Source organism: Drosophila yakuba, chromosome 3L (genome assembly GCF_016746365.2).
Source record: "Drosophila yakuba strain Tai18E2 chromosome 3L, Prin_Dyak_Tai18E2_2.1, whole genome shotgun sequence".
In the NCBI taxonomy this organism is placed as follows: Eukaryota; Metazoa; Arthropoda; class Insecta; order Diptera; family Drosophilidae; genus Drosophila; species Drosophila yakuba.
The window spans coordinates 2,061,061-2,081,671 of NC_052529.2; the positions used below are offsets into that span (position 1 = coordinate 2,061,061).

General features: G+C 41.9%; 1 protein-coding gene across 17 annotated transcripts in view; it reads right to left on the reverse strand.

Moving 5' to 3' along the window:
* LOC6532491 (titin) overlaps positions 1 to 20,611 on the reverse strand; it is a 128,327-nt gene that overhangs the window by 12,880 nt on the left and 94,836 nt on the right. For 11 of the 17 annotated variants that reach the window (XM_039374424.1, XM_039374423.1, XM_039374420.2 and 8 more), the window contains 2 exons: positions 9,594 to 9,818; positions 156 to 9,026 (listed from right to left, as the gene is read on the reverse strand). The exons of 5 other annotated variants lie outside the window; for them this stretch is intronic. In XM_039374424.1, coding sequence (XP_039230358.1) covers positions 156 to 9,026; positions 9,594 to 9,818 — 9,096 coding nt within the window. The remainder of the gene's footprint in view (positions 1 to 155; positions 9,027 to 9,593; positions 9,819 to 20,611) is intronic. One more of the 17 variants, XM_039374426.1, reaches the window with a different exon arrangement.

Below are 20,611 nucleotides of genomic sequence, written 5' to 3' on the forward strand. Positions count from 1 at the left end.
GAGAAATAGAAGAGAAATATAGGTGGATATAGGCGTAACAATTGGAAATCAACGTTGTTTCAAGGGGAATAAACAAATGCGAAAGACACAGACAAGGAGCAGAAGGTACTGCAGCAGGGTTTGGTGGCTCCAAAAACTCTCTTCTAGTAACTTACTTGTTTCAACGCTTTTTTGTGTGTCTGGTTTTGTTTTTTTATGTTTAACTGTTTTTTGAATTGTATCTTTAGTGTCATCTTGAGTAGATTTCTCTTCTTGTGCGCTTGGTGTAATTTGTGCAGTGGCTGTGTCCTCAGGCTGTGCAATTTGGGTTGGTGTAAACTCTGGTATTTCAGTGGTGTCTACTGTGGTCTCTGTCGGTTCGTCCGGTACTTGCTGGTCTGCGTCTTCTGTCTTTGGCTTATGCGTTTTAGTTTTCTTGGGTTTCGTTGTGTCGTGTGCTATTGATATTGGTTGGGATTGTTCAGGTGTCGCGTCTTCCGTAATAGATTCAGAAGGAGCTTGTTTTACTGGTTTTTCTGGCATATCTACCTTTTCATATTTTTCAAGTTCTACCTTAGGAATTTCTTCTTCTATTAGTTTCTTTACGTATTCGTGTAAGTCGTCCTTTTTAACCTTTCTTACAGTTTTTTTGGGTTTTGGCGCTAGTTTTTCTTCAGGCTGTTCTGGATGTTCTTCGGTAGACTGTGGGGAAACTATTTCTGGTTCTTCGTCAACAATAACTGTAACCGAATCATTATCCTCGCTTTCAATCGTTGTAATCTTGAAAGTTGTTTGTTCTTCGGGTCCCACCTTCTTCAAAACTCGCTTAGTAGTCTTTTCATTAACCGGCTTGCCAGCTTCAGTTATAACCTCTTTAACATCTACCTCTACTGGCTGAACTTCTAGAATTTGGACTGGTAGTTCGGGTTTGTCAGGAGCCTCTTCTTCGACCACTTTGACCTTTGCATATTGATCCGGAACAGAAGATTCCTCTATCGGAATTTCTTTGGACTTCGGCTTTTTATGTTTTTTCGGCACTTCAATGGGAGCCTCCTCCACAACGTCAATCAGACTATCCAATGGTTTATCCTTGACCACTGGTTCGAATTCGATTTTCTCATACCTTTCAAGCTCCGTTTTTGGTGTTTCCAAGTCAATTAACTTTTGTATGTAGTCATGTATGTCATCCTTTTTAACCTTTCTCGTTTTCTTTTTAGGTTCTTTGGGTTTTTCGTTCTGGCTTACATGTTCTGGCTCATACTCTACAATAGTTATTTCCGCCTCAGGCTGATCATCCCTAACAACTTCAATAATCTCTATTTCACTTTCACCGTCAGGTCGTCGCAACTTTCGTTTTGTTGTAACTTGCTTATGCACTTTTCCAGTGTCATCTTTGGTTTCTTCTACGTTTGTTTCGCTTTGAATTATCTGAACTGTAAACGTCTTTTCTTCTTCCGGTTCCAGCACCTGTTCCTTTATTGAAATTTCGTATTGTTCCGTTGAAGGCTGTTTTGGTGTTTCGGTTGTTATTTTGGGAGTTTTCTTCGTTTCTGGTTGAGTACGCTTTTGTTCATCGTCCTTAATAGAAACAAGGAATTCCTGAACATCTGGTTTTTCCGGCTCAGAATCCTTCTGTAAAACCTCCAAAGGCTTTTCAAGAGTGTCCTCTAGTAGGTTTTCCGTGTGTTTTGTAGCTAAAGACTTTGGTTTTTTTGTCTTCTCGGGTTTCCTAGTGTCTTCATTTAGATTTACTTGTTTTTCTGGTTCTTCTGCGATTGATACTGAATCCACCATAGTTATAAGATCATCACTAACTGGAGAGTCCTCCGGAACAGACTCAGTGAATATAACTTTATCCTGGTGAGGCGTTTTTTCCTCAATGGAAGATTGCTTTTCTTTTATTGGCTTCTTTTTTCTCTTCTCAGAACTTGGTTTGGGAACGAAATCATCGATAGCCACTAAGTTCACGGGCTCATTTGGCTGTGGCTGTGGCTCCTCCTCAATAACTCGTTTGATATAGTCTTCAACTTCTTCTTTCTTAATCCTCTTTGTACGTTTTTGTTTTACTGACGGTTGTTCCTGATCAGGTGTTTCCTTTGGAACGGTTGTCGTGACTGTTACTACAGATTCGTTTGTATCCTTATCGACTTCCTCGACTATGTCATGAACCATTTCTACTGAACCTCTATTCTGCTTTATCTTTTTAGTCTTAACCACCTTTTCTCTTACGACTCCATCTTCATCTGGCTCCTGATTGGTTTCTACCGTTTCTTCAAGTACTACTATTTCGAAAGGCTTTTCTTCTGACTTTTGTGGAACAAATTCCTTAACAGCAATCGTTAGCTTTTGTTCGTCACTGGCAACTTCAGGATATTCAGAAATCTTCACAACAGATTTATCCTCCAATGGCTCTTCAGTTTCTTTTGTTGGTTGTTCTTCAGATTGCTTGACCTTTTTGATGAGTTTTCTTTTCATTTTTACGGGCTCGTCTAAGTCAATTTTTTCATATTTTTCCAGTTCGGTTTTTGGAATATCTTGCTCAATAAGCTTCTGAATATAATCCTGAAGATCATCCTTTGGAATCTTTTTAGCTTTGCGGACCGTTTTCGGTTTTTTCTCTTCTGGAGCTTCTTCGCTAGTTTCTTGAACCTCTTCGGTAGTTACAATTACTTCGTACTCTGGAGTATCACCTGTCTTCGTCTCTACAATTTCAATAATTTCTTCCTTGGGGCCAACTTGCTTTTTGATTTTTCTTTTGGTTACACTTTGCTTTGTCGTTTCTCCCTTATCGTCGGTAACTTCTTTTTCCACCGCTTCGGTTTCGATTTCTTCTACTTGGAAAGTTGGTTCCTCAGAAGGTTTATCTTCTGCAGCTTCAGATACCACATAATCTTCAGGGATTGGTTCATCTTGTATGCTTTCTTCAGATACCACCCTAACAAGATAGTCTAGGCTTTGATCTACAGAAGGCTGCTTGATCGACTTTGGCTTGGTTATCTTTTTCGGCTTAGGTTGTTTTTGTTCTTCACCAACAGGTTCTTCTTCAGCACTAATGGTAAATTGAAGTGATTCTGAAGGCTTCTCTAAACCGCTCTCAATAGTTTGCTCTAAGTCTTCCCTAACCAACGCAGCGACATCGTTATCTTTTTCTTCATGTTCTGTGGCTATGTACGTTGTTGGAGATTTCTTCGGTTTTTTAGATTTTTCCTCCTGGACTTTTTCTACTTCACCTTCAACTAGGCCAACTGGAATTGGCTGTACGAATTCTTCGATAATATTAATTATATATTCTTCCACGTCCTCTTTCTTTAACTGCTTTGGTTTTTTAACAACCTTCCTTTCATACTTCGGTTTTTCCTCAGAAGCTAAGATTTCGTCGGTGGTCAACTCAACTACTGTAACTTCAGCCGTGGGCCGATCCTCACTTGTTGTTTCCGTAATTTCAAAAATGTGATCTTTAGACCCCTTTCTACGGGATACCTTTCGTTTCTTGACAGTTACGTCTTTAACAGTTCCTTCCAATGTGGGTTCAGCAACGACTTCAACAGTGTGATCATATGTTTCCAATGATACGGGACTCTCAACGTTCTTTTTCTTTTTTAATGGCTTCTCTTTTTTTATGGGTACCTCCTCAGTAGGCTGTTTTATTGGCTTCTCCGCTTCAGAAAATTTATCAGAAATGTTTATAAGGTAATTGGAAGAATCGTCTGGCAGTTGTGGTATTTCCTTGATTTCCTGTAACATACTTTCTGGTTTTTCCATGACCTCAGGTTCTGGAACTATGTCCTCCACATTGAACTCGTGAATGGTAACTGGTAATCCATCAACAACTTCAATGGTTTTCTTGTTGTGAGATTTTACTTTCTTTTTGGGCTTCTTTTTCGAATCCATTTCGGTTGGTTCATATTCTTCTAGAGGGGTTTTTGTGATTTCCTGTTCGATTAACTGCTGTATATATCTGTCAAGATCGTCTTTGACAGGCTTCTTCTTTTTCACTTTCTGGAGAACAAGGACTGGTTGATCATCAGGGGCATCAGAAGCGTTCTCAGGAGCCAACTCCGTAGTTGTTATTTCAATGTCGCCCTCTGGCTTATTTTCTTCATAAGTTTCTTTTATTTCAATGAGATACTCCTTAGGGCCTTCCTTTTTCTTAAGTTTCTTGGTTGTTTTAACTTGCTTAACTTCTTCTCCCTTTTCGTTTACAATATTTTCTATAACCGTTTCAGGAGCCATTTCTTCTATAAGGATAACATTTTCTAGTGCTTTCTCAATTGGCTTCTTGGGCTTTTTGTGTTTTGTTTTAGTTTCAAATGCTTCTCCCTCAGTAGGCTCACTTCTCTCAAAGTTTTGAGGCTCACAAAACTCTTCCAAAACATTAACGACATAGCTTTCGACGTCTTCAGGCTTCAATTTAATTGTTTTCTTGATTGGTTTCTTTTCCTTGGGTAGAATAATGTCTTCTTGAGATTTGTCACCACCAAGCTCGAGGATTGTAACTTCAGCCAAAGGTTCGTCACTAGTTTTTCTCTCGATGACTTCAAAAACTTGTTGCTTTGTACCTTGTTTGCGGGAAACCTTTTTCCTCTTAACCTCAACCTTCTTAGTTATGCCATCTTCTTCAGTAACTGGAATAATTTCAACGGATTCTGCAATGTCCACAATTATTGGTTTTTCGGCATTAGCATCATAATCAGGTTCATTAAACTCTTCCAAAACATTAATGACATAGCTTTGGATATCTTCAGGCTTTACTTTCCTTGGCTTCTTTACAGTTTTCTTTTCCTTAGGTATCAAAACGTCTTTACTTAAGCCTTCTTCCGTTACATCCACAATTGTTACTTCAGCTAAAGGTTGATCACTAGCTTTTGTTTCGGTTATCTCAAAGATTTGTTCCTTTGGACCATGCTTGCGAGAAACCTTCTTTTTCTTAATTTCAACCTGTTTTGATGAGCCGTCTTCTTCAACAATTTGCATAACTTGTACATCTTCGGAAATATTTTCCATAACTGGTTGTGGCTTGTCATCTGCGTCTTCCGTAAGTTTATCGAATCTAATGGGTTCAGCTAACTCCTCAAGGACATTGATTATATAACTATTGACATCTTCAGGCCTTAGTTTCTTTGGTTTTTTAATTGATTTCTTCTCTTGAACCGCTAAGACTTCTTCTTGAGGCTGTTCTTCTGTAATCTCCACAATAGTTACTTCAGATAAAGGTTCATCGCCAGTTTTTTTCTCAGTAATTTCAAAGATTTGTTCCTTTGGACCCTGTTTGCGGGAAACCTTCTTTTTCTTAATTTCCACGTGTTTTGGTGTGCCGTCTTCTTCAATAATTTGTACAACTTGTATATCCTCCGAGATATCTTCAATTACTGTTTGAGGGTTGTCTTCCTCAGCTATTTGGAACTTTAACGATTTTTCTTTCATTGATTTAGGCTTTTTATTTGAGACTTTTGTTTTCAGGTCTTTGGGAGCCTCCTCTATATCCTCATGAACAGTTTCCACTAACGTGGGTTCATCTGGCTTATAATCATCTTCGTCAGTTTCACTCTCATGTATTGTTACTTCATATACAGTAATCGGAATACCGTCAATAACCTCGGTAGTTTTTTTGTGATGTTTCTTAATTTTCTTTCCCTTTTTAGACTCTGGAGAGGTCTCCAGAACAGTGGGTTCAAATTCTTTATTTTCTTGATGTGGAATTTCTTGATCTATTAGTTTTAGAATATAATTGTCAAGGTTTTCGGTCTTTGGCTTCTTTTTCTGTACGATTTTAATATTGTGGTGTTCCTGAGGCGCGGAATCGATTGTTGGCGTTGTCTCAGTGGTCCGAACTAAAACATCTGCTTCTGGCTTGTTATCTTCACATGTTTCAGTAACTTCGATTAGATATTCCCTCGGTCCCTCTTTCTTTATAATTTTTCTCTTATTAATAACACGTACAACTTCCTTACCGTTTTTATCTATTTTTTCTGTGAAAGTTTCTGGGGTCGATTCCTCAATACGAATGGTATAAAACGATATAGGCCCAGCGAGGGATTCCTCCTTTTGCTTCTTTGCAGATTTCTTTTTGGATTTTGACAAACTTTCTTTTACTTCTACCACATATTCGTCCGTTTCAGGATTTTCATCATGTTCTGAAATCTTTGGAGTATATTCCGTAATTGCTGAATCTTCTGAGGTTGGAGTAGGTTTAGAGTCGGATGATTTTATCTTTTGCTGATTATCAGTTTTCTTTTTCTTGTCTTTTTTCATGCGAGCATCGTCCACCGTTTTTGTTTCTTCTGGCAGAAAAGGTTCTTCTATTTGCTCCTCCACTACCGTAGTTGTGAATGAACTAATATCATCTTTCTCGAAGCTTTCTTCGGCAGGAGGTCTTGAAACTTCTTCACATATTTCATAGACGTCATCTAATGGGGCTTCCTCGACTATTTTGACAATGAATTCCTTTAGCTTCTCTTTCTTAACCTTTCTGACAGATTTTTTCGGTGCCTCAGTAGTAGATGAAGCGGGTGCGTCGATGGTATCACCAGAAATTTCTGTCGTTATAACTATAACCTTCGCTTCATCAGGCTTGTCACCTAGTTTTTCGGTTTCAATTATTTCGATTTCGTATAATTTGGAGTCCTTTCTAGCTCTGACCTTTCGTTTTCTTAGTATTTTCTCATCTTCCAAAGGAAGTTCATCATGCTCCAATGGCATATTCTTGAAATCTTTCTCAACAACCACAAAAGGTAGGCAATCACTTAAATCTGCCAAGACTTTATCTACGACCGGCAAGATTTCTATTTCTGTTTCTTTAATATTTTCATCTTGAGGACGTTCCGACTCAATCTTGTTGATAAGGAACTCATCGTGTTCTGGAACAGCTTCGTGCTCATCCAATTCTTTATCTATTACAGTTTTCTTTAACTCCGGTCTTTTTGTTTTTGATTTTTTGGTTGGCTCATGCTCTGTGACTTCAACTTGAAGAGTTTCGCCTTCATCAATCAATGCTTTCTTTGGCTTTGGCTTTTGCTTTTTAGGTTTTTTCGCCTTACCATCTACATCGATTTTTTCATATTTTTCTAGTTCTGTTACTGGGATTTCGGCATTGATCAACTGCTGTATATAGGCATCGAGCTCATCCTTTTTAATTTTCCTAGATTTCTTTTTGATCTTATCAGTTGATATCTCTTCACTTTCTTCTCCAGTATTTTCACTAGATATTACAGTTATTTCATAGAAAGGCTCTTCACCGAGAGCCACCAGGCCTTCAACAATTTCCAAAACTTGCACTTCATCGCCCTTTTCATGTTTTAACCTGCGTTTCTTAGGCTTATCTTCGTCCGACTCTGACGGCAATTCGGTCAACTTTACCTCATAGAAATCAGACATGCTAGTCTCATAGACCTTCTGATTTGGCTCCTCTTGTAACTGTGTAACAAAATCATCCAATTCCTGTTTATTCATGCGCTTTACCTTTTTCTTAGCAATTTTGTTGGATTTTGCGTCCTCTTGAGGAGTTTCTGAGCTTGTGACTGTAATTTCAAAGATTGGTTCATCCTTATCCACAGGAGAAAGTGGTACGATTTCAATGGTGTTATCTTCTTGTTCCGTCTTAACCTTTATCTTTCGTTTTTTCTTGGGTTCTTTTGCTATTAATTCAATAAAAGGTACTGTTTCAGCTTGGTCGCCTTCAGGTTCCAGATCAAGCACTTTGAACTTATAATATGGTTTGAGCTTGATATCTGTCATTTCATTATCAGGCCTTTCACCTTGTCTTTTGCGCAGATTAAGGTCATCTTCTGGGCTTTCTTCAAGTTCCCTTGGTTCCCCTGGTAATATTTCGAACTGGTTTCCCTTTGTACTAGGAGTCACCTTCTTTTTCTTTTTATATATAGGTTTCTCCTGTGTGGTAGTATCTACAGACATAGATGTGTCGGATTCTTCTGTGATCTCAGAGGTTCCCTCCATCTCTTTAAATTCAATGGGTTCCAGTTGAAGTCCTTCTTCAAGCCTGGTGCTCTTTTTGGTCTTCTTCTTCTCGACAACTTCATTTTCCTGTGACTTAACAGGCTTTCCACCATCTGTAATCTCTGCGATATCAGGCTTAACTGGTTTCAAATTAACTTCCTCAGATGCTTCCTCATTTTGTGGAATTTTACCCTTTCCAAGCTTAAGTTTCCTTGATTCATCCGGAGTTTCGCTCTTTTGCTTTTTGGAGCGTTTGTATTTCGGGTGTAATAGTTCCTTGTTAGATTTTTCGGAATGATCAGATTCAAATGCCTCTAGATCGGCTTCTTCAAGTTCAGCCTTTTCGGGCTTTGAATGCTTAAATTTCCTTGGACGCAATTTCAATACCTCTTCTGCTTCGGCAACATTTCGTGAAAGTTCTCCTACTTCGCGGATAGTGTCTAATTCAGTAACTACATATGGGAAACAGTATGGCGCATATGGTACAAATCTGATCCAACTCTTCAATTTTTTGTTTTTGAATGAAGCTTCATTCTTCTTCTTTTTCTCTTCCTGTGGACGTTGTTTAGGGGCTTTAAGTTTGAGCATTTGTGGGAATTCCACTACCGAACTTATTTCAACCATTTTGGGTTTTTTAATCTCGACTTTCTCAATTTTCATTGGAGTAAGCTTGACTGGCTGTTTAAAGGATGAGTCACGACGTGCTCTTTGAGGAAGTTCCATTTCGGTGCGACGATACGGTTGAATAACAGTCTTTGGGATTTCTTGGTGTATGAGAAATTGTATGTAGTCATCCATTTCATCTCGTTTTGTTTTGACCACTTTCTTTTTCTTTGCCTTTTCCTTCTTTTCACTTGGTTTCTCATCAACAACCTCTACCTGTACGTTACCCTTAACCTTTTTTGGTTTTCGTTTCGTAGTCTGGTTAGTCTGTTCCCCTGTACCCTCTTCAACTATAACAGTTTCGTCAACTTCCTCAATTGGAGTTTCTAGTGTCTTTTTCTGTTTTGGTGTATTGTCTTTAGTTGGTTTTTGTATGGCGTCTGCACTTGCCTCTTCAGGTTCAGTGATAGTGTACTCTTTGTAGTATTGGTCTGTTTAAGAAAAAATTGTGTTTTGTGTTAGCACTAAACTAATTTTTAAATTTATATTTGCATTTTATATAATGCTTTACAGCACACAAACTTTGTATTAAGAACAAAGTTTTGCGCTTAGAGATGAGTTGGTTAGAAAATTGATTTGATTATTGTTTGATTGATTGATTGATTGATTATTGAATTGTGGGTTACTCTTCTAAAAACCTAAACCACATTATAAAAAATATTTACAAAATACTTGGAAAGCAAAGTCATTTGTTTTTTTTTTCAAATTATGTTTAGTTTGTAAAAGTTTAACCCATGTACGTATCAGACTCAATGGTATATAGTTTTAAATTAAGGTCCCACGTACATAAAATAAGTTAGTTAGTAGATATAATTATTACAAAATATCGATCATGTTTTTGTGTATGCAGTTTTGTTACGTATAAATTATGAAATTTTTGCCTATAAATCCTAGCTTGATAAATTGTGTAAACCTTACATTTTTAAACTTTAAAAGTTACCTATATTTGTTTGTATATGTATACATATAAAAATTTGTGTTTATAAAGAAAAAATCACCTGTTGGTTCGCTGACTTCGGTTATTTCAAGGTGTAATTGTGTTTTGTCTTCTGGAATGAGTTCTGTATCGCTGAGGACTTCCTCAACAACGATGCCTTCCTCCTGAGAAATTCGCTTGTTTTCAGTTTGTATGGTTGTTTCTCCATCTTCGTGTTGTACAGACTTAAATGTCGTAATGTAAACTGGGTGTTCCGTTTCTGTGTTATCGGCCTTTGGTTTATCCACTGTTTAAGGGCATTTTATGTTTGTTTGTGTTTTGTAAAATGATCAAAAAAATATGTTATTTAAGTCCTATTTTAGGTATTAAATAATAACAAAGATATAACAAAACAATTATGAAATGAAAAGTCTAAGAAACAAAGATGTCTTGCGTATACTTCAATTTGAGTGGTTATAGCTAATTGAGTGTTTGAATTGTGTTTCTTTGTGTTCTTACCCTTATGCTTGTGTGGCTTTTGTTTGTGTTTTGAAACCTTTTCATCATCAAGTTTACTAATATCGATAATATCAGCAATATTTTCATCGCTAACAACTCGAATAAGCGATATGGGCTCCTTGCCCTCCTCATCTATTGTTTGAATTTGGAAATATTCATCGTCATCTGGACCTCGCTTTTTAAATGTTCGAGTTTTTGTAGTTTTCTTCTTTGGCTTCTTATTCTCATCTAATTCTTCGGTAAATACGGTTTCCTCGGGAAGCTCTTCTATCGGTGTGGGCGTGATTGATATCTCATCAGAAGGCACAACTTCTATGTTCACTGTAGTTAGTGGTTCCTTATCTTCCTCCTCTATTATATGGATTGTTGTAACTTCGTCAAGATCATCGTCAATACTCTTTTTAAAAGCTCTGGATTTAATGGTCTTTTTCTTTTTCTTCCCATCAGGCATAATTACTTTAAGTTCTGTCACATGTTCGGGCAGCTCGATTAATTTACCGTCCTCTGGCTTCGATTCAGTTAAGGGTTGTTCATGTGTTTTAACTGAATATATAGGCTCCGTATCGTCTTGTTCAATAATTCCTATTTCAGTTACTTCTTCTGTATTATCGAGTGCAGGTTTTTTAATAACACGTTTCTTGGTTTTAATAATTCTTAAACGTCCTTCATTATCAAGAGCTTCAGACTCAAAAACTTCATCAGGTAACACAACTACTTCAGATAGCCTTTCTTCGGGAAGCTCCGGGAATGGCATATTAAACTTTTCTACCGATACTTTAGTTTTTGGTGTTTTTTCATACTCCTCAACGGTTTCAACTTTAGTCACCTCCATGTTCGGCCCTTGAATCTTTTTAATAATTCTTGTTTTAATAACAGTTTTGGTTGGAGTTCCATCTTCTTTTTCTGAAAGTATAACTGATTTCCGCTCAGGCAATTCAAATACCGTAACATCATCTTCGGGTTTTTGAACGATTACTCTTTTTTTAAGTTGAACTCTGCCTACACTGGGAGCACTTAATTCAGTTTCTTCGACTGTAACCGTCGTTTCCGCTTTCTTGTCATCCTCCTCGACCGTTTCGATCTTTGTGACTTCTTGCTTGTCACCCTTGACCTTCTTAATCACGCGAGTGCGAATCTTCTTCTTTGATGGCTTGCCATCTTCCGTAATGGTTTCAACGACGCGAACCTCCTCTGGAAGCTCTTGAATTTCTTCAGGCTTCTCTTCTTCGAATGGAAGTTCTTCAACAGTTACCGTTGTCTCAGGTTGCTTGTCGTCTTCCTCGACAGTTTCAATCTTGGTGACTTCCTGCTTGTCACCCTTGACCTTCTTAATAACGCGAGTGCGGATCTTCTTCTTCTTAGGCTTGCCATCTTCCGTAATAGTTTCAACGACGCGAACCTCCTCCGGAAGCTCTTGAATTTCTTCAGGCTTATCTTCTTCAAACGGAAGTTCCTCAACGGTGACCGTTGTTTCGGGTTGCTTGTCGTCCTCTTCGACAGTTTCAATCTTGGTGACTTCCTGCTTGTCACCCTTGACCTTCTTAATCACGCGAGTGCGAATCTTCTTCTTTGATGGCCTGCCATCTTCCGTTACGGTTTCGACTACGCGCACCTTCTCTGGAAGCTCTTGAATTTCTTCAGGCTTCTCTTCTTCGAACGGAAGTTCCTCAACGGTGACCGTTGTTTCGGGTTGCTTGTCGTCCTCTTCGACAGTTTCAATCTTGGTGACTTCTTGCTTGTCACCCTTGACCTTCTTGATAACGCGAGTGCGAATCTTCTTCTTTGATGGCTTGCCATCTTCCGTTACGGTTTCGACTACACGCACCTCCTCTGGAAGCTCTTGAATTTCTTCAGGCTTCTCTTCTTCGAACGGAAGTTCCTCAACGGTGACCGTTGTTTCGGGTTGCTTGTCGTCTTCCTCGACAGTTTCAATCTTGGTGACTTCCTGCTTGTCACCCTTGACCTTCTTAATAACGCGAGTGCGGATCTTCTTCTTCTTAGGCTTGCCATCTTCCGTTATGGCTTCGACTACGCGAACCTCCTCCGGAAGCTCTTGAATTTCTTGAGGCTTCTCTTCTTCAAACGGAAGTTCCTCAACGGTGACCGTTGTTTCGGGTTGCTTGTCGTCCTCTTCGACAGTTTCAATCTTGGTGACTTCTTGCTTGTCACCCTTGACCTTCTTGATAACGCGAGTGCGGATTTTCTTCTTCTTAGGCTCGCCATCTTCCGTTACGATTTCGACTACGCGAACCTCCTCTGGAAGCTCTTGAATTTCTTCAGGCTTCTCTTCTTCGAACGAAAGTTCCTCAACGGTGACCGTTGTTTCGGGTTGCTTGTCGTCTTCCTCGACAGTTTCAATCTTGGTGACTTCCTGCTTGTCACCCTTGACCTTCTTAATAACGCGAGTGCGGATCTTCTTCTTCTTAGGCTTGCCATCTTCCGTTATGGTTTCGACTACGCGAACCTCCTCCGGAAGCTCTTGAATTTCTTCAGGCTTCTCTTCTTCAAACGGAAGTTCCTCAACGGTGACCGTTGTTTCGGGTTGCTTGTCGTCTTCCTCGACAGTTTCAATCTTGGTGACTTCTTGCTTGTCACCCTTGACCTTCTTGATAACGCGAGTGCGAATCTTCTTCTTTGATGGCTTGCCATCTTCCGTTACGGTTTCGACTACACGCACCTCCTCTGGAAGCTCTTGAATTTCTTCAGGCTTCTCTTCTTCGAACGGAAGTTCCTCAACGGTGACCGTTGTTTCGGGTTGCTTGTCGTCTTCCTCGACAGTTTCAATCTTGGTGACTTCCTGCTTGTCACCCTTGACCTTCTTGATAACGCGAGTGCGGATCTTCTTCTTCTTAGGTTTGCCATCTTCTGTTACGGTTTCGACTACGCGAACCTCCTCTGGAAGCTCTTGAATTTCTTCAGGCTTCTCTTCTTCGAACGGAAATTCTTCAACAGTGACCGTCGTTTCGGGTTGCTTGTCGTCTTCCTCGACAGTTTCAATCTTCGTGACTTCTTGCTTGTCACCCTTGACCTTCTTGATAACGCGAGTGCGGATTTTCTTCTTCCTAGGTTTGCCATCTTCCGTTATGGTTTCGACTACGCGCACCTCCTCCGGAAGCTCTTGAATTTCTTCAGGCTTCTCTTCTTCAAACGGAAGTTCCTCAACGGTGACCGTTGTTTCGGGTTGCTTGTCGTCCTCTTCGACAGTTTCAATCTTGGTGACTTCTTGCTTGTCACCCTTAACCTTCTTGACAACGCGAGTGCGGATCTTCTCCTTCTTAGGCTTGCCATCTTCCGTAATGGTTTCAACGACGCGAACCTCCTCTGGAAGCTCTTGAATTTCTTCAGGCTTCTCTTCTTCAAACGGAAGTTCCTCAACGGTGACCGTTGTTTCGGGTTGCTTGTCATCTTCTTCGACAGTTTCAATCTTGGTGACTTCTTGCTTGTCACCCTTGACCTTCTTGATAACGCGAGTGCGGATCTTTTTCTTCTTAGGCTTGCCATCTTCCGTAATAGTTTCAACGACGCGAACCTCCTCTGGAAGCTCTTGAATTTCTTCAGGCTTCTCTTCTTCGAACGGAAGTTCTTCAACAGTAACCGTTGTCTCGGGTTGCTTGTTGTCCTCCTCGACAGTTTCAATCTTGGTGACTTCCTGCTTGTCACCCTTGACCTTCTTGATAACACGAGTGCGGATCTTCTTCTTCTTAGGCTTGCCATCTTCCGTAATGGTTTCAACGACGCGAACCTCCTCTGGAAGCTCTTGAATTTCTTCAGGCTTCTCTTCTTCGAACGGAAGTTCCTCAACGGTGACCGTTGTTTCGGGTTGCTTGTCGTCCTCTTCGACAGTTTCAATCTTGGTGACTTCTTGCTTGTCACCCTTGACCTTCTTGATAACGCGAGTGCGGATTTTCTTCTTCTTAGGCTTGCCATCTTCCGTAATGGTTTCAACGACGCGAACCTCCTCTGGAAGCTCTTGAATTTCTTCAGGCTTCTCTTTTTCAAACGGAAGTTCCTCAACGGTGACCGTTGTTTCGGGATGCTTGTCGTCTTCCTCGACAGTTTCAATTTTGGTGACTTCCTGCTTGTCACCCTTGACCTTCTTGATAACGCGAGTGCGGATCTTCTTCTTCTTAGGCTTGCCATCTTCTGTTACGGTTTCGACTACGCGAACCTCCTCCGGAAGCTCTTGAATTTCCTCAGGCTTCTCTTCTTCGTACGGAAGTTCCTCAACAGTAACCGTTGTCTCAGGTTGCTTGTCGTCTTCTTCGACAGTTTCAATCTTGGTGACTTCCTGCTTGTCACCCTTAACCTTCTTGATAACGCGAGTGCGGATCTTCTTCTTCTTAGGCTTGCCATCTTCCGTTACGGTTTCGACTACGCGGACCTCCTCCGGAAGCTCTTGAATTTCTTCAGGCTTCTCTTCTTCAAACGGAAGTTCTTCAACAGTAACCGTTGTCTCGGGTTGCTTGTCGTCTTCCTCGACAGTTTCAATCTTGGTGACTTCCTGCTTGTCACCCTTGACCTTCTTGATAACGCGAGTGCGGATCTTCTTCTTCTTAGGCTTGCCATCTTCCGTTACGGTTTCAACTACGCGGACCTCCTCTGGAAGCTCTTGAATTTCTTCAGGCTTCTCTTCTTCAAACGGAAGTTCTTCAACAGTAACCGTTGTCTCGGGTTGCTTGTCGTCTTCCTCGACAGTTTCAATCTTGGTGACTTCCTGCTTGTCACCCTTGACCTTCTTGATAACGCGAGTGCGGATCTTCTTCTTCTTAGGCTTGCCATCTTCCGATATGGTTTCAACGACGCAAACCTCCTCTGGAAGCTCTTGAATTTCTTCAGGCTTCTCTTCTTCGAACGGAAGTTCTTCAACACTGACCGTTGTTTCGGGTTGCTTGTCGTCCTCTTCGACAGTTTCAATCTTGGTGACTTCTTGCTTGTCACCCTTGACCTTCTTGATAACGCGAGTGCGGATCTTCTTCTTCTTAGGCTTGCCATCTTCCGTAATAGTTTCGACTACGCGAACCTCCTCCGGAAGCTCTTGAATTTCTTCAGGTTTCTCTTCTTCAAACGGAAGTACCTCAACGGTGACCGTTGTTTCGGGTTGCTTGTCATCCTCTTCGACAGTTTCAATCTTGGTGACTTCTTGCTTTTCACCCTTGACCTTCTTGATAACGCGAGTGCGGATCTTCTTCTTCTTAGGCTTGCCATCTTCCGTAATGGTTTCAACGACGCAAACCTCCTCTGGAAGCTCTTGAATTTCTTGAGGCTTCTCTTCTTCGAACGGAAGTTCTTCAACACTGACCGTTGTTTCGGGTTGCTTGTCGTCCTCTTCAACAGTTTCAATTTTGGTGACTTCTTGCTTGTCACCCTTGACCTTCTTGATAACGCGAGTGCGGATCTTCTTCTTCTTAGGCTTGCCATCTTCCGTAATAGTTTCCACGACGCGAACCTCCTCTGGAAGCTCTTGAATTTCTTCAGGCTTCTCTTCTTCGAACGGAAATTCTTCAACAGTGACCGTTGTTTCGGGTTGCTTGTCGTCCTCTTCGATAGTTTCAATCTTGGTGACTTCTTGCTTGTCATTCTTGACCTTCTTGATAACGCGAGTGCGGATCTTCTTCTTCTTAGGCTTGCCATCTTCCGTAATAGTTTCAACGACGCGAACCTCCTCTGGAAGCTCTTGAATTTCTTCAGGCTTCTCTTCTTCGAACGGAAATTCTTCAACAGTGACCGTTGTTTCGGGTTGCTTGTCGTCCTCTTCGATAGTTTCAATCTTGGTGACTTCTTGCTTGTCACCCTTGACCTTCTTGATAACGCGAGTGTGGATCTTCTTCTTCTTTGGCTTGCCATCTTCCGTAATAGTTTCAACGACGCGAACCTCCTCTGGAAGCTCTTGAATTTCTTCAGGCTTCTCTTCTTCGAACGGAAGTTCTTCAACAGTTACTGTTGTCTCAGGTTTCTTGTCGTCTTCCTCGACAGTTTCAATCTTGGTGACTTCCTGCTTGTCACCCTTGACTTTCCTGATAACGCGAGTGCGGATCTTCTTCTTCTTAGGCTTGCCATCTTCCGTAATGGTTTCAACGACGCGAACCTCCTCTGGAAGCTCTTGAATTTCTTCAGGCTTCTCTTCTTCAAACGGAAGTTCTTCAACAGTAACCGTTGTCTCGGGTTGCTTGTCGTCTTCCTCGACAGTTTCAATCTTGGTGACTTCCTGCTTGTCACCCTTGACCTTCTTGATAACGCGAGTGCGGATCTTCTTCTTCTTAGGCTTGCCATCTTCCGTAATAGTTTCAACGACGCGAACCTCCTCTGGAAGCTCTTGAATTTCTTCAGGCTTCTCTTCTTCGAACGGAAGTTCTTCAACACTGACCGTTGTTTCGGGTTGCTTGTCGTCCTCTTCGACAGTTTCAATCTTGGTGACTTCTTGCTTGTCACCCTTGACCTTCTTGATAACGCGAGTGCGGATCTTCTTCTTCTTAGGCTTGCCATCTTCCGTAATAGTTTCAACGACGCGAACCTCCTCTGGAAGCTCTTGAATTTCTTCAGGCTTCTCTTCTTCGAACGGAAGTTCTTCAACAGTTACCGTTGTCTCAGGTTTCTTGTCGTCTTCCTCGACAGTTTCAATCTTGGTGACTTCCTGCTTGTCACCCTTGACCTTCTTGATAACGCGAGTGCGGATCTTCTTCTTCGTAGGCTTGCCATCTTCCGTAATGGTTTCAACGACGCGAACCTCCTCTGGAAGCTCTTGAATTTCTTCAGGCTTCTCTTCTTCAAACGGAAGTTCCTCAACGGTGACCGTTGTTTCGGGTTGCTTGTCGTCCTCTTCGACAGTTTCAATCTTGGTGACTTCTTGCTTGTCACCCTTGACCTTCTTGATAACGCGAGTGCGGATCTTCTTCTTCTTAGGCTTGCCATCTTCCGTAATAGTTTCAACGACGCGAACCTTCTCTAGAAGCTCTTGAATTTCTTCAGGCTTCTCTTCTTCGAACGCAAGTTCTTTAACAGTTATTGTTGTCTCAGGTTTCTTGTCGTCTTCCTCGACAGTTTCAATCTTGGTGACTTCCTGCTTGTCACCCTTGATCTTCTTGATAACGCGAGTGCGGATCTTCTTCTTCTTAGGCTTGCCATCTTCCGTTACGGTTTCGACTACGCGAACCTCCTCTGGAAGCTCTTGAATTTCTTCAGGCTTCTCTTCTTCAAACGGAAGTTCCTCAACGGTGACCGTTGTTTCGGGTTGCTTGTCGTCCTCTTCGACAGTTTCAATCTTGGTGACTTCTTGCTTGTCACCCTTGACCTTCTTGATAACGCGAGTGCGGATCTTCTTCTTCTTAGGCTTGCCATCTTCCGTAATAGTTTCAACGACGGGAACCTTCTCTAGAAGCTCTTGAATTTCTTCAGGCTTCTCTTCTTCGAACGGAAGTTCTTTAACAGTTATTGTTGTCTCAGGTTTCTTGTCGTCTTCCTCGACAGTTTCAATCTTGGTGACTTCCTGCTTGTCACCCTTGATCTTCTTGATAACGCGAGTGCGGATCTTCTTCTTCTTAGGCTTGCCATCTTCCGTTACGGTTTCGACTACGCGAACCTCCTCTGGAAGCTCTTGAATTTCTTCAGGCTTCTCTTCTTCAAACGGAAGTTCCTCAACGGTGACCGTTGTTTCGGGTTGCTTGTCGTCCTCTTCGACAGTTTCAATCTTGGTGACTTCTTGCTTGTCACCCTTGACCTTCTTGATAACGCGAGTGCGGATCTTCTTCTTCTTAGGCTTGCCATCTTCCGTAATGGTTTCAACGACGCGAACCTCCTCTGGAAGCTCTTGAATTTCTTCAGGCTTCTCTTCTTCGAACGGAAGTTCTTCAACAGTTACCGTTGTCTTAGGTTGCTTGTCGTCTTCCTCGACAGTTTCAATCTTGGTGACTTCTTGCTTGTCACCCTTGACCTTCTTGATAACGCGAGTGCGGATCTTCTTCTTCTTAGGCTTGCCATCTTCCGTAATGGTTTCAACGACGCAAACCTCCTCTGGAAGCTCTTGAATTTCTTGAGGCTTCTCTTCTTCGAACGGAAGTTCTTCAACAGTTACCGTTGTCTCAGGTTGCTTGTCGTCTTCCTCGACAGTTTCAATCTTGGTGACTTCCTGCTTGTCACCCTTGACCTTCTTGATAACGCGAGTGCGGATCTTCTTCTTCTTAGGCTTGCCATCTTCCGTAATAGTTTCAACGACGCGAACCTCCTCTGGAAGCTCTTGAATTTCTTCAGGCTTCTCTTCTTCGAACGGAAGTTCTTCAACACTGACCGTTGTTTCGGGTTGCTTGTCGTCCTCTTCGATAGTTTCAATCTTGGTGACTTCCTGCTTGTCACCCTTGACCTTCTTGATAACGCGAGTGCGGATCTTCTTCTTCTTAGGCTTGCCATCTTCCGTAATAGTTTCAACGACGCGAACCTCCTCTGGAAGCTCTTGAATTTCTTCAGGCTTCTCTTCTTCGAACGGAAGTTGTTCAACAGTTACCGTTGTCTCAGGTTGCTTGTCGTCTTCCTCGACAGTTTCAATCTTGGTGACTTCCTGCTTGTCACCCTTGACCTTCTTGATAATGCGAGTGCGGATCTTCTTCTTCTTAGGCTTGCCATCTTCCGTAATGGTTTCGACTACGCGAACCTCCTCCGGAAGCTCTTGAATTTCTTCAGGCTTCTCTTCTTCAAACGGAAGTTCCTCAACGGTGACCGTTGTTTCGGGTTGCTTGTCGTCCTCTTCGACAGTTTCAATCTTGGTGACTTCTTGCTTGTCACCCTTGACCTTCTTGATAACGCGAGTGCGGATCTTCTTCTTCTTAGGCTTGCCATCTTCCGTAATGGTTTCAACGACGCGAACCTCCTCTGGAAGCTCTTGAATTTCTTCAGGCTTCTCTTCTTCGAACAGAAGTTCTTCAACAGTTACCGTTGTCTCAGGTTGCTTGTCGTCTTCCTCGACAGTTTCAATCTTGGTGACTTCCTGCTTGTCACCCTTGACCTTCTTGATAACGCGAGTGCGGATCTTCTTCTTCTTAGGCTTGCCATCTTCAGTTATGGTTTCGACTACGCGAACCTCCTCCGGAAGCTCTTGAATTTCTTCAGGCTTCTCTTCTTCAAACGGAAGTTCCTCAACGGTGACCGTTGTTTCGGGTTGCTTGTCGTCCTCTTCGACAGTTTCAATCTTGGTGACTTCTTGCTTGTCACCCTTGACCTTCTTGATAACGCGAGTGCGGATCTTCTTCTTCTTAGGCTTGCCATCTTCCGTAATGGTTTCAACAACGCGAACCTCCTCTGGAAGCTCTTGAATTTCTTCAGGCTTCTCTTCTTCGAACGGAAGTTCCTCAACGGTGACCGTTGTTTCGGGTTGCTTGTCGTCCTCTTCAACAGTTTCAATCTTGGTGATTTCTTGCTTGTCACCCTTGACCTTTTTGATAACGCGAGTACGGATCTTCTTTTTCTTAGGCTCGCCATTTTCCGTTACGGTTTCGACTACGCGAACCTTCTCCGGAAGCTCTTGAATTTCTTCAGGCTTCTCTTCTTCGAAGGGAAGTTCTTCAACAGTAACCGTTGTCTCAGGTTTCTTGTCGTCTTCCTCGACAGTTTCAATCTTGGTGACTTCTTGCTTGTCACCCTTGACCTTCTTGATAACGCGAGTGCGGATCTTCTTCTTCTTAGGCTTGCCATCTTCCGTAATGGTTTCAACGACGCGAACCTCCTCTGGAAGCTCTTGAATTTCTTCAGGCTTCTCTTCTTCGAACGGAAGTTCTTCAACAGTAACCGTTGTCTCAGGTTTCTTGTCGTCTTCCTCGACAGTTTCAATCTTGGTGACTTCCTGCTTGTCACCCTTGACCTTCTTGATAACGCGAGTGCGGATCTTCTTCTTCTTAGGTTTGCCATCTTCTGTTACAGTTTCGACCACGCGAACCTCCTCCGGAAGCTCTTGAATTTCTTCAGGCTTCTCTTCTTCAAACGGAAGTTCCACAACGGTGACCGTTGTTTCGGGTTGCTTGTCATCCTCTTCGACAGTTTCAATCTTGGTGACTTCTTGCTTGTCACCCTTGACCTTCTTGATAACGCGAGTGCGGATCTTCTTCTTCTTAGGCTTGCCATCTTCCGTTATGGTTTCGACTACGCGAACCTCCTCCGGAAGTTCTTGAATTTCTTCAGGCTTCTCTTCTTCAAACGGAAGTTCCTCAACGGTGACCGTTGTTTCGGGTTGCTTGTCGTCCTCTTCGACAGTTTCAATCTTGGTGACTTCTTGCTTGTCACCCTTGACCTTCTTGATAACGCGAGTGCGGATCTTCTTCTTCTTAGGCTTGCCATCTTCCGTAATGGTTTCAACGACGCGAACCTCCTCTGGAAGCTCTTGAATTTCTTCAGGCTTCTCTTCTTCGAACGGAAGTTCTTCAACAGTAACCGTTGTCTCAGGTTTCTTGTCGTCTTCCTCGACAGTTTCAATCTTGGTGACTTCCTGCTTGTCACCCTTGACCTTCTTGATAATGCGAGTGCGGATCTTCTTCTTCTTAGGCTTGCCATCTTCCGTTACAGTTTCGACTACGCGAACCTCCTCCGGAAGCTCTTGAATTT